General features: G+C 42.9%; 1 protein-coding gene across 1 annotated transcript in view; it reads left to right on the plus strand.

Annotated features, from left to right (window-relative positions):
- Nucleotides 1-12,522, plus strand: part of LOC124548715 (sodium leak channel non-selective protein) — a 436,855-nt gene that overhangs the window by 135,441 nt on the left and 288,892 nt on the right. Inside the window, exon 8 of the mRNA XM_047125188.1 lies at nucleotides 2,618-2,865. Coding sequence (XP_046981144.1) covers nucleotides 2,618-2,865 — 248 coding nt within the window. The remainder of the gene's footprint in view (nucleotides 1-2,617; nucleotides 2,866-12,522) is intronic.

Below are 12,522 nucleotides of genomic sequence, written 5' to 3' on the forward strand. Positions count from 1 at the left end.
AATTGACCCTGAATAAAGAAAAGTGTGAAGTTATTCACATAAGTACTAAAAGAAATCTGCTAAATTTCAATTCCACGATAAGTCACACAAATCTGAAAGCTGTAAATTCAACTAAATACTTGTTGTTGTTGTTGTTGTTGTTGTTGTTGTGGTCTTCAGTCCTGAGACTGGTTTGATGCAGCTCTCAATGCTACTCTATCCTGTGCAAGCTGCTTCATCTCTCAGTACCTACTGCAACCTACATCCTTCTGAATCTGTTTGGTGTATTCATCTCTTGGTCTCCCTCTATGATTTTTACCCTCTGCGCTGCCCTCCAATACTAAATTGGTGATCCCTTGATGCCTCAGAACATGTCCTACCAACCGATCCCTTCTTGTAGTCAAGACTAAATACTTGGGGATTACAATTACAAATGACGTAAATTGTAACAGTCACATAAATAATGTTTTGGGTAGAGCAAACCAAAGACTGTGATTCATTGACAGAACACTTAGAAGGTGCAACAGGTCTACTAAAGAGACTGCTTACACCACACTTGTCTGCCCTATTCTGGAGTACTGCTGTGGGTGTGGGATCTGCATCAGGTGGGACTGACGAATGACATTGAAAAAGTACAAAGAAGGGCAGCTCATTTGTATTATCACAAAATAGGGGAGATAGTGCCACAGACATGATACGTGAATTAGAGTGGCAATCATTAAATCAAAGGCACTTTTTGTTGCGACAGGATCTTCTTATGAAATATCAATAACCTGTTTTCTTCTCTGATTGTGAAAACATTTTGTTGGACCCACCTACATAGGGAGAAAAGTTCATCACGATAAAATAAGAGAAATCAGGACATGCACAGACAAATTTAAGTGCTCGTTTTCCCCGCGTGCCATTCGAGAGTGGAACGGTGGAGAGCCAGCTTGAAGGTGGTTCATTGAAACCTCTGCCAGGCACTTTATTGTGAATAGCAGAGTAATCACGTAGATGTAGATGTAGATTTGGTTTGCAGGGTGGGCAGCAATCTGCGGTTGTTTGCTGATGACGCTGTCGTGCACAGTAGGGTGTTGAAGTTGAGTGACTGTAGGAGGATACAGGAAGACTCAGACAAAATTTCTGGTTTGTATGATGAATGGCAGCTAGCTGTAAATGTAGAAAAATATAAAGTAATGCAGATGAGTAAGAAAAACAACCCCATAATGTTCGGATAAGCATTAGTAGTGTGTGTGTGTTGCTTGACACAGTTACGTCATTTAAATATCTGGACATAACATTGCAAAGCGATATGAAATGGAACTAGCATGTGAGGATTGTGGTAAGAAGGTGAATGGTTGACTTTAGTTTATTGGGAGAATTCTAGGAAAGTGTGGTCCATCTGTGAAGGAAACCACTTATAGGACAGTAATGCAAACTATTCTTGAGTACTGCTTACGTGTTTGGTATCTACACTAGGTCAGATTAAAGGAAGACATTGAAGCAATTCAGAGGCAGGCTGCTAGACTTGTTGCTGGTAGGTTCGAGCAACAAAGAAGCATTACGGAGATGCTTCGGGAACTCGAAAAGGAGTCCCTGGAGGGTAGGTGACATTCTTTTTTGAGGAACACCATTGAGAAAATTTAGAGGACTTGTGTTTGAAACTGACTGCATTATGTTGCTTCCTACATACATTGCGGGTAAGGACCCTGAAGAGAAAATACAAGAAGTTAGAGCTCATGTGGAGGCATGTAGACAGTCATTTTTCCCTCATTCTTCTGTGAGTGGAACAGCAAAGGAAATGACTAGTAATAGTATGAGGTACTCTCCATCCCATCACATGCTGTTACGTGGATTGCAGAGTACGATGTAGATAAAACTTCTCAGTTGTGATAAAGGATATATATGTGACATGGCAACTTTCAGAGGTGACACTGTTTATAGTGGGAGTGCTGGTTACAGGGCTAAATTATGTTGTCATGATTTGATACACAGTAGCAGTCTCGCTCCTAGGTTTTTTGTGAGTATATTACCTATATGGTGAGTAGTGGAAACAGCAAAGGTGTAGTTTGAATCAAGATACTTCGAAGCTTGATCAGACAGCGGGACACCATTTTAGAAATGTTGAGGAAAGCTTTGGGCAAGTTATGTATCTGTTCTGCTGTCCAACAAACCTGTGAAGTATCTTGATTCATCTCACCCTTTACCTGTTACCACTACTTTCCACAGAGATCATATAGTCATGAAAAATGTAGGAGCAAGACGTATACTGTATGTTAACCCTTTATGTAATTCCCATTGTTATTAATGTGAGTAGATTAGCACTAGTAACAATTTATTGTTACTAAACATTATAGAAGCAGCCACCTGTTACTTCATTGAGTTTAAAGAAGGATGTATACATCACAGAAGTAGCCTGCAGTGGTTGTTCCTGCCTGTTAATGTAAAATTTGGTTCATTTGCCATCCCTTAAGAATTTCTATCAATATGTGTGAGTGATTGAATGAATGAATGAATGAATGAATGGAAAGCACTCTGTTAATATACAGGCAGCCATTGTTAGCTTAGTTGTTGTGTTTTTGTAAATCAGTAAATGATTTTGTTATTTACACTACATACGTGTTATTTAGTTGTTGAAGCTATATTTCTTTAACAGCAACAAGCATCTTCACTGTGTACCAAGCTGCCTCCCAAGAAGGATGGGTTTTCATTATGTATCGTGCCATAGACAGTTTACCTGGATGGAGAGCTGTATTTTATTTCAGCACAATGATCTTCTTCCTTGCTTGGCTAGTCAAGAATGTGTTTATTGCTGTGATAACAGAGACATTTAATGAGATCAGAGTACAATTCCAGCAGATGTGGGGAGTGCGTGGACATATTGCAAACAGTTCGACATCACAGGTAAAGAGAACCATTTGAACATAACAGCATAATTTTAAACTGTTGTTGTTTGTGAAAATTTATGACTGTGTACAGTGATAAAAAATGTAATTTTTAAGGACAATTTATTTTGTATTATCCTGTACCTCATTCACAATATCCAGAGGGTTTATTCTGAACTCCCTCTCTTTTCTTACTTTACTTTATGCTGTATTCCCTTGCTCCTAAATGCATTTCAATGTTCTGGTTAGAGAGATCTGGTTAGCTGATGGCGGCTCTTGTGCAGCTGTATGCGGCACTAAGTAAACTGTAATTAGTGAATGAATATCAATACTTTCTTTAGAATACATACAGGACATGGTAAAATAAGAAGCATGTCATATATATTTTCTTATAATTTCTTCCGATAGCATTTTAAATTTATTGTTCTCAATCTGTAAGCAATGAATCAAAGCTATGTCTTTACATTCCTTAGCAATGGCATGACTTCGGAGTCCAGTTTGCCTAATAAAAGGTATCTAACTTCAAAGTCTCTTGGGCCCACAGCTGAATTGATTGTCATTATAAAACAAATTTTTGATGACACAATACAGCATCTTCATTGTGTTACTACATCTGACTGACTTCTGAGCTAGTGTGTGTTGCCATCTCTCTCAGATGTGTGAACTGCATGACACACCAGTCATGATAATGACTGTGACACTTACCGGTACTCAGGAGTTGAGCGGTGGTCCTCAGTCTGCGCTCCACCTTTGTCTTGCTACACATTCTCCCACCTCTCTATTTACTGCTAGGTTACACACTTGGCTAAGCTGGAAATATATATATATATATATATAAAAAAAAAACAAAGATGAGGTGACTTACCGAACAAAAGCGCTGGCAGGTCGATAGACACACAAACAAACACAAACATACACACAAAATTCAAGCTTTCGCAACAAACTGTTGCCTCATCAGGAAAGAGGGAAGGAGAGGGGAAGACGAAAGGAAGTGGGTTTTAAGGGAGAGGGTAAGGAGTCATTCCAATCCCGGGAGCGGAAAGACTTACCTTAGGGGGAAAAAAGGACAGGTATACACTCGCACACACGCACATATCCATCCACACATACAGACACAAGCAGACATATTTAAAGACAAAGAGTTTGGGCAGAGATGTCAGTCGAGGCAGAAGTGTAGAGGCAAAGAAGTTGTTGAAAGACAGGTGAGGTATGAGTGGCGGCAACTTGAAATTAGCGGAGATTGAGGCCTGGCGGATGACGAGAAGAGAGGATATACTGAAGGGAAAGTTCCCATCTCCGGAGTTCGGATAGGTTGGTGTTGGTGGGAAGTATCCAGATAACCCGGACGGTGTAACACTGTGCCAAGATGTGCTGGCTGTGCACCAAGGCATGTTTAGCCACAGGGTGATCCTCATTACCAACAAACGCTGTCTGCCTGTGTCCATTCATGCGAATGGACAGTTTGTTGCTGGTCATTCCCACATAGAATGCATCACAGTGTAGGCAGGTCAGTTGGTAAATCACGTGGGTGCTTTCACACGTGGCTCTGCCTCTGATCGTGTACACCTTCCGGGTTACAGGACTGGAGTAGGTGGTGGTGGGAGGGTGCATGGGACAGGTTTTGCATCGGGGGCGGTTACAAGGATAGGAGCCAGAGGGTAGGGAAGGTGGTTTGGGGATTTCATAGGGATGAACTAACAGGTTACGAAGGTTAGGTGGACGGCGGAAAGACACTCTTGGCGGAGTGGGGAGGATTTCATGAAGGATGGATCTCATTTCAGGGCAGGATTTGAGGAAGTCGTATCCCTGCTGGAGAGCCACATTCAGAGTCTGGTCCAGTCCCGGAAAGTATCCTGTCACAAGTGGGGCACTTTTGTGGTTCTTCTGTGGGGGATTCTGGGTTTGAGGGGACAAGGAAGTGGCTCTGGTTATTTGCTTCTGTACCAGGTCGGGAGGGTAGTTGCGGGATGCGAAAGCTGTTTTCAGGTTGTTGGTGTAATGATTCAGGGATTCCGGACTGGAGCAGATTCGTTTGCCACGAAGACCTAGGCTGTAGGGAAGGGACCGTTTGATGTGGAATGGGTGGCAGCTGTCGTAATGGAGGTACTGTTGCTTGTTGGTGGGTTTGATGTGGACGGACGTGTGAAGTTGGCCATTGGACAGGTGGAGGTCAACGTCAAGGAAAGTGGCATGGGATTTGGAGTAGGACCAGGTGAAACTGATGGAACCAAAGGAGTTGAGGTTGGAGAGGAAATTCTGGAGTTCTTCTTCACTGTGAGTCCAGATCATGAAGATGTCATCAATAAATCTGTACCTAACTTTGGGTTGGCAGACTTGGGTAACCAAGAAGGCTTCCTCTAAGCGACCCATGAATAGGTTGGCGTACGAGGGGGCCATCCTGGTGCCCATGGCTGTTGCCTTTAATTGTTGGTATGTCTGGCCCTCAAAAGTGAAGAAGTTGTGGGTCAGGATGAAGCTGGCTAAGGTGATGAGGAAAGAGGTTTTAGGTAGGGTGGCAGGTGATCGGCGTGAAAGGAAATACTCCATCGCAGCGAGGCCCTGGACGTGCGGAATATTTGTGTATAAGGACGTGGCATCAATGGTTACAAGGATGGTTTCCGGGGGTAACAGATTGGGTAAGGATTCCAGGCGTTCAAGGAAGTGGTTGGTGTCCTTGATGAAGGATGGGAGACTGCATGTAATGGGTTGAAGGTGTTGATCTACGTAGGCAGAGATACGTTCAGTGGGGGCTTGGTAACCAGCTACAATGGGGCGGCCGGGATGATTGGGTTTGTGGATTTTAGGAAGAAGGTAGAAGGTAGGGGTGCGGGGTGTCGGTGGGGTCAGGAGGTTGATGGAGTCAGGTGAAAGGTTTTGCAGGGGGCCTAAGGTTCTGAGGATTCCTTGAAGCTCCGCCTGGACATCGGGAATGGGGTTACCTTGGCAAACTTTGTATGTGGTGTTGTCTGAAAGCTGACGCAGTCCCTCAGCCACATACTCCCGACGATCAAGTACCACGGTTGTGGAACCCTTGTCCGCCGGAAGAATGACGATGGATCGGTCAGCCTTCAGATCACGGATAGCCTGGGCTTCAGCAGTGGTGATGTTGGGTGTAGGATTAAGGTTTTTTAAGAAGGATTGAGACGCAAGGCTGGAAGTCAGAAATTCCTGGAAAGTTTGGAGAGGGTGATTTTGAGGAAGAGGAGGTGGGTCCCGCTGTGACGGAGGACGGAACTGTTCCAGGCAGGGTTCAATTTGGATGGTGTCTTGAGGAGTCGGATCATTAGGAGTAGGATTAGGATCATTTTTCTTCGTGGCAAAGTGATACTTCCAGCAGAGAGTACGAGTGTAGGACAGTAAATCTTTGACGAGGGCTGTTTGGTTGAATCTGGGAGTGGGGCTGAAGGTGAGGCCTTTGGATAGGACAGAGGTTTCGGATTGGGAGAGAGGTTTGGAGGAAAGGTTAACTACTGAATTAGGGTGTTGTGGTTCCAGATTGTGTTGATCGGAATTTTGAGGTTTTGGAGGGAGTGGAGCTGGAAGTGGGAGATTGAGTAGATGGGAGAGACTGGGTTTGTGTGCAATGAGAGGGGGTTGAGGTTTGCTGGAAAGGTTGTGAAGGGTGAGTGAGTTGCCTTTCCGGAGGTGGGAAACCAGGAGATTGGATAGTTTTTTGAGGTGGAGGGTGGCATGCTGTTCTAATTTACGGTTGGCCTGTAGGAGGATGCTCTGAACAGCCGGTGTGGATGTGGGAGAGGAAAGATTAAGGACTTTTATTAAGGATAGGAGTTGACGGGTGTGTTCATTGGCTGAGTTGATGTGTAGGTGAAGGATTAGGTGGGTGAGGGCAATGGATTGTTCAGTTTGGAACTGGTATAGGGACTGATGGAAGGAAGGGTTGCAGCCAGAGATGGGAACTTTGAGTGTGAGGCCTTTGGGGGTAATGCCAAATGTCAGACAAGCCTGAGAAAATAAAATATGCGAGCGTAATCTGGCTAGGGCGAAGGCATGTTGCAGAGGGAATGTAAATACAACTTAATGGGGTCATTGTGGGGGTGTTGTGAGGGTGACATGGTATTAGAAGGTGGAAAGTGTAACATGAGGTGAAATGAAAATGAAAATTAAAATATATGGGGAGAGATAAAGGTGAGCCGGAAAGAAACTGGAGATCTGCAATGAAAAAAGGCGAAAAGGTGTTGGTTGCAGCTGGGCTATGTTGGACTTGGGTCGGTAAACAACGATGTGCATAAAGGTTAGGTGGTTGTGTTGCCGCCAAAACACGTTAAAGGACGGAGAAATTCGGGAAAATTTCGAAAAAACTGCGTGTAGTATATTAAAAGGAGTGGTATTGTGGTGGCAGATTATGAAAATGAGGCTAACAATTGTCTGACGAAGAAATAATGGCGTTAAAACCTGTGGGAAGCGGCTAAAAATGATCAGTGATGTGGGAAAAACGGAAATGGAAATAAAGCGAAAGTTATTAGAACTGGCCGAAATGGTTGTTTAAAAGGTGAAAGGAGCTGTTTGTGAACTAGAAACGGTGGATATTATAGCGGCGGTAGTGCTGAAAGCGGCAAAAAATATTTTTTTGGTTATGGTTTGGAAGTGGGTTACGTATTATTGAGTATATATATAGGCGGGATAAAATAGTATAGCAGATTACGGTAAAAAGGAGAAGGTGGATACAAAGTGAAACTACTGGCAAAAACAGAAAGAGGAAAATAAGACGACAGAAAAGATTTCGAAATGCAACAGTGACAATAACAAACGTAATTGTTGGATTCAAATTAATGATATCAATATAATGGAAGGAAACATTCCACGTGGGAAAAATTATATATAAAAACAAAGATGAGGTGACTTACCGAACAAAAGCGCTGGCAGGTCGATAGACACACAAACAAACACAAACATACACACAAAATTCAAGCTTTCGCAACAAACTGTTGCCTCATCAGGAAAGAGGGAAGGAGAGGGGAAGACGAAAGGAAGTGGGTTTTAAGGGAGAGGGTAAGGAGTCATTCCAATCCCGGGAGCGGAAAGACTTACCTTAGGGGGAAAAAAGGACAGGTATACACTCGCACACACGCACATATCCATCCACACATACAGACACAAGCAGACATATTTAAAGGCAAAGAGTTTGGGCAGAGATGTTAGTCGAGGCAGAAGTGTAGAGGCAAAGAAGTTGTTGAAAGACAGGTGAGGTATGAGTGGCGGCAACTTGAAATTAGCGGAGATTGAGGCCTGGCGGATGACGAGAAGAGAGGATATACTGAAGGGAAAGTTCCCATCTCCGGAGTTCGGATAGGTTGGTGTTGGTGGGAAGTATCCAGATAACCCGGACGGTGTAACACTGTGCCAAGATGTGCTGGCTGTGCACCAAGGCATGTTTAGCCACAGGGTGATACTCATTACCAACAAACACTGTCTGCCTGTGTCCATTCATGCGAATGGACAGTTTGTTGCTGGTCATTCCCACATAGAATGCATCACAGTGTAGGCAGGTCAGTTGGTAAATCACGTGGGTGCTTTCACACGTGGCTCTGCCTCTGATCGTGTACACCTTCCGGGTTACAGGACTGGAGTAGGTGGTGGTGGGAGGGTGCATGGGACAGGTTTTGCATCGGGGGCGGTTACAAGGATAGGAGCCAGAGGGTAGGGAAGGTGGTTTGGGGATTTCATAGGGATGAACTAACAGGTTACGAAGGTTAGGTGGACGGCGGAAAGACACTCTTGGCGGAGTGGGGAGGATTTCATGAAGGATGGATCTCATTTCAGGGCAGGATTTGAGGAAGTCGTATCCCTGCTGGAGAGCCACATTCAGAGTCTGGTCCAGTCCCGGAAAGTATCCTGTCACAAGTGGGGCACTTCTGTGGTTCTTCTGTGGGGGATTCTGGGTTTGAGGGGACGAGGAAGTGGCTCTGGTTATTTGCTTCTGTACCAGGTCGGGAGGGTAGTTGCGGGATGCGAAAACTCCAGAATTTCCTCTCCAACCTCAACTCCTTTGGTTCCATCAGTTTCACCTGGTCCTACTCCAAATCCCATGCCACTTTCCTTGACGTTGACCTCCACCTGTCCAATGGCCAACTTCACACGTCCGTCCACATCAAACCCACCAACAAGCAACAGTACCTCCATTATGACAGCTGCCACCCATTCCACATCAAACGGTCCCTTCCCTACAGCCTAGGTCTTCGTGGCAAACGAATCTGCTCCAGTCCGGAATCCCTGAAGCATTACACCAACAACCTGACAACAGCTTTCGCATCCCGCAACTACCCTCCCGACCTGGTACAGAAGCAAATAACCAGAGCCACTTCCTCATCCTCTCAAACCCAGAATCCCCCACAGAAGAACCACAAAAGTGCCCCACTTGTGACAGGATACTTTCCGGGACTGGACCAGACTCTGAATGTGGCTCTCCAGCAGGGATACGACTTCCTCAAATCCTGCCCTGAAATGAGATCCATCCTTCATGAAATCCTCCCCACTCCGCCAAGAGTGTCTTTCCGCCGTCCACCTAACCTTCGTAACCTGTTAGTTCATCCCTATGAAATCCCCAAACCACCTTCCCTACCCTCTGGCTCCTATCCTTGTAACCGCCCCCGATGCAAAACCTGTCCCATGCACCCTCCCACCACCACCTACTCCAGTCCTGTAACCCGGAAGGTGTACACGATCAGAGGCAGAGCCACGTGTGAAAGCACCCACGTGATTTACCAACTGACCTGCCTACACTGTGATGCATTCTATGTGGGAATGACCAGCAACAAACTGTCCATTCGCATGAATGGACACAGGCAGACAGTGTTTGTTGGTAATGAGGATCACCCTGTGGCTAAACATGCCTTGGTGCACAGCCAGCACATCTTGGCACAGTGTTACACCGTCCGGGTTATCTGGATACTTCCCACCAACACCAACCTATCCGAACTCCGGAGATGGGAACTTTCCCTTCAGTATATCCTCTCTTCTCGTCATCCGCCAGGCCTCAATCTCCGCTAATTTCAAGTTGCCGCCACTCATACCTCACCTGTCTTTCAACAACTTCTTTGCCTCTACACTTCTGCCTCGACTGACATCTCTGCCCAAACTCTTTGTCTTTAAATATGTCTGCTTGTGTCTGTATGTGTGGATGGATATGTGCGTGTGTGCGAGTGTATACCTGTCCTTTTTTCCCCCTAAGGTAAGTCTTTCCGCTCCCGGGATTGGAATGACTCCTTACCCTCTCCCTTAAAACCCACTTCCTTTCGTCTTCCCCTCTCCTTCCCTCTTTCCTGATGAGGCAACAGTTTGTTGCGAAAGCTTGAATTTTGTGTGTATGTTTGTGTTTCTATCGACCTGCCAGCGCTTTTGTTCGGTAAGTCACCTCATCTTTGTTTTTATATATAATTTTTCCCACGTGGAATGTTTCCTTCCATTATATATATATATATATATATATATATATATATATATATATATATATATATATATATATATATATATATATATATATATATATATATATATATATCAAAATGGAAAGAGGCTGGTAGAATTTTGCAGAAATTTCAATCTCAAAATTATGTCAAGTCATTTTAAGAAAAAACCTTCAAAACAAAAGACATGGCGATCACCTAACAAGGACATAGGTGAATTCCAAATTGACCATATTGCAATCTCGTATCCATGTCACAAAGAAATTTTAAATGTTCAAGTTCGTAAAGGCGCCAATATTGACTCAGACCATTACTTAACCCGTGTGAAACTAAAGCTAAAACCCCAAAATTTCAACAAAAGGACACCATTAATCCCCAAATTTGACACCAGTAAAATCCAACCATCATTATTAGCAGACGAATTTGACAAAACAAGTGCACAAAATTGGGAACAACTCAAACACAAGATTATCAAAACAGCTCAAGATCAAATTCCTTTACGAAAACACAAGAAACATGCTTGGTGGAATGAAAACTGTGATCATGCAATCAAAGCCAGACAAGAGACATTTAAAGCATGGAATAGCAACAAGACAGAAGACACATATGATACATTCCTGACAACTAGAAAAGACACTTCAAAACTAATTAGACAAACAAAAAGACAATATGAGAATAGTCAACTCTTAGAAATTGAAGAAGATTTTCAGAAATACAATACCAGAAATTTTTATAAAACTTTTAAAACCAAAATAAAGGGGTACCAACCCCAGAATCTTTGCTTCAAGAAGGAAAATGGACAGTTGGCTCTTAACAACCAAGAAAATTGCAAAGAACTTTCTAAATATTTTAAGAATCTTCTAAATTGCCCCGAGCCCACAGAAAGATTTCCACCAAAAATTCTCCAACAATGCAATCCAGTTTCACTTGCACCAAATGAAGAGGAAATCATTAAAGAAATTCATAGGTTGAAAAACAACAAAGCATCTGGTGAAGATGGAATTGTTGCAGAACTTTTAAAGGCAGCTGGTCCAAAAACCGTTAAAGAAATTACTTCAATCATGCAAAACATTTGGCAAACTGAAAAAATTCCTGATGAATGGAAAACCGCCTTGATTCACCCACTTCATAAGAAGGGAGACAAAACTGATGTTAATAATTACAGAGGAATTTCTCTTCTTCCAGTCACATACAAAATCCTCTCTCAATGTCTTCTGAACCGAGCACAACAACAACTTGAATGGAAAATTGGCGAATATCAAGCAGGTTTCAGGCCAAATAGATCTTGCCCAGAACAGATTTTAGTCCTCAAACTAATTCTCAGACATCAAAAAATTTACAATAAAAAACTAGTTTGTACCTTTGTAGATTTTAGAAAGGCTTATGACTCAGTGGATCGTGAATCTCTTTTCCAAATTGTGAAAGAACAAGGCCTGGATCCTAAAACCACGGCAATTATCAGAGACATGCTAACTGGTACAAAATCAAAAGTAAAGTTCAGAGGAGAAATTTCAGAATCCTTTGAAATAAAAACAGGCGTGAGGCAAGGTGATGGACTCTCTCCGTTGCTATTTAACTGCGTTCTAGAAAAAGTAATACAAGAGTGGCGCGAACGAAAATTGGAGTTCAAAATTGACCAACCAGTGAAATTAGGACGAACAAATATTCGAATAGACTGTTTGGCCTTTGCAGACGACTTGGTTATTCTAACGCAGGACATCCAAATTGCTCAGAAACAAATAGAAATTCTTAAAGAAACAGCAGAAAGAGTAGGTCTCCAAATCTCATTTGAAAAAACACAGTATATGACTAGCAACAAACTGGCACCCAAACTTTTGGAAACTAAGTATGGAAAAATCAAAAGAGTTTCGCAATTCAAATATTTAGGTGAAACAATCTCAGAGACTGGTCTAGAAAAAATTGGAAATGAAATTCGTTGTCAAAAGATGGAGACAGCTTTTAGACTTATAAAAGACATCTACAACAAAAAATGTCTCTCGAGGTACTCTAAATTGAGACATTACAACACGGTCATAAAACCAGAGTGCCTTTATGGGGCTGAAACGCTAATTTTAAACAGAAAAAAGGACATTCAAGAAATCCAAAAAAGAGAAAGAAAAGTAATCAGAAAAATTCTAGGTCCAAAATATACTGAAGAAGGAACATACAGGCTAAGAGCAAATAGTGAAATTCAACAATACACCAGCATATATTCGGATATGAAAAAACGCAGATTAAAATTTTATGGGCAT

Source organism: Schistocerca americana, chromosome 1 (assembly GCF_021461395.2).
Source record: "Schistocerca americana isolate TAMUIC-IGC-003095 chromosome 1, iqSchAmer2.1, whole genome shotgun sequence".
Classification (NCBI taxonomy): Eukaryota; Metazoa; Arthropoda; class Insecta; order Orthoptera; family Acrididae; genus Schistocerca; species Schistocerca americana.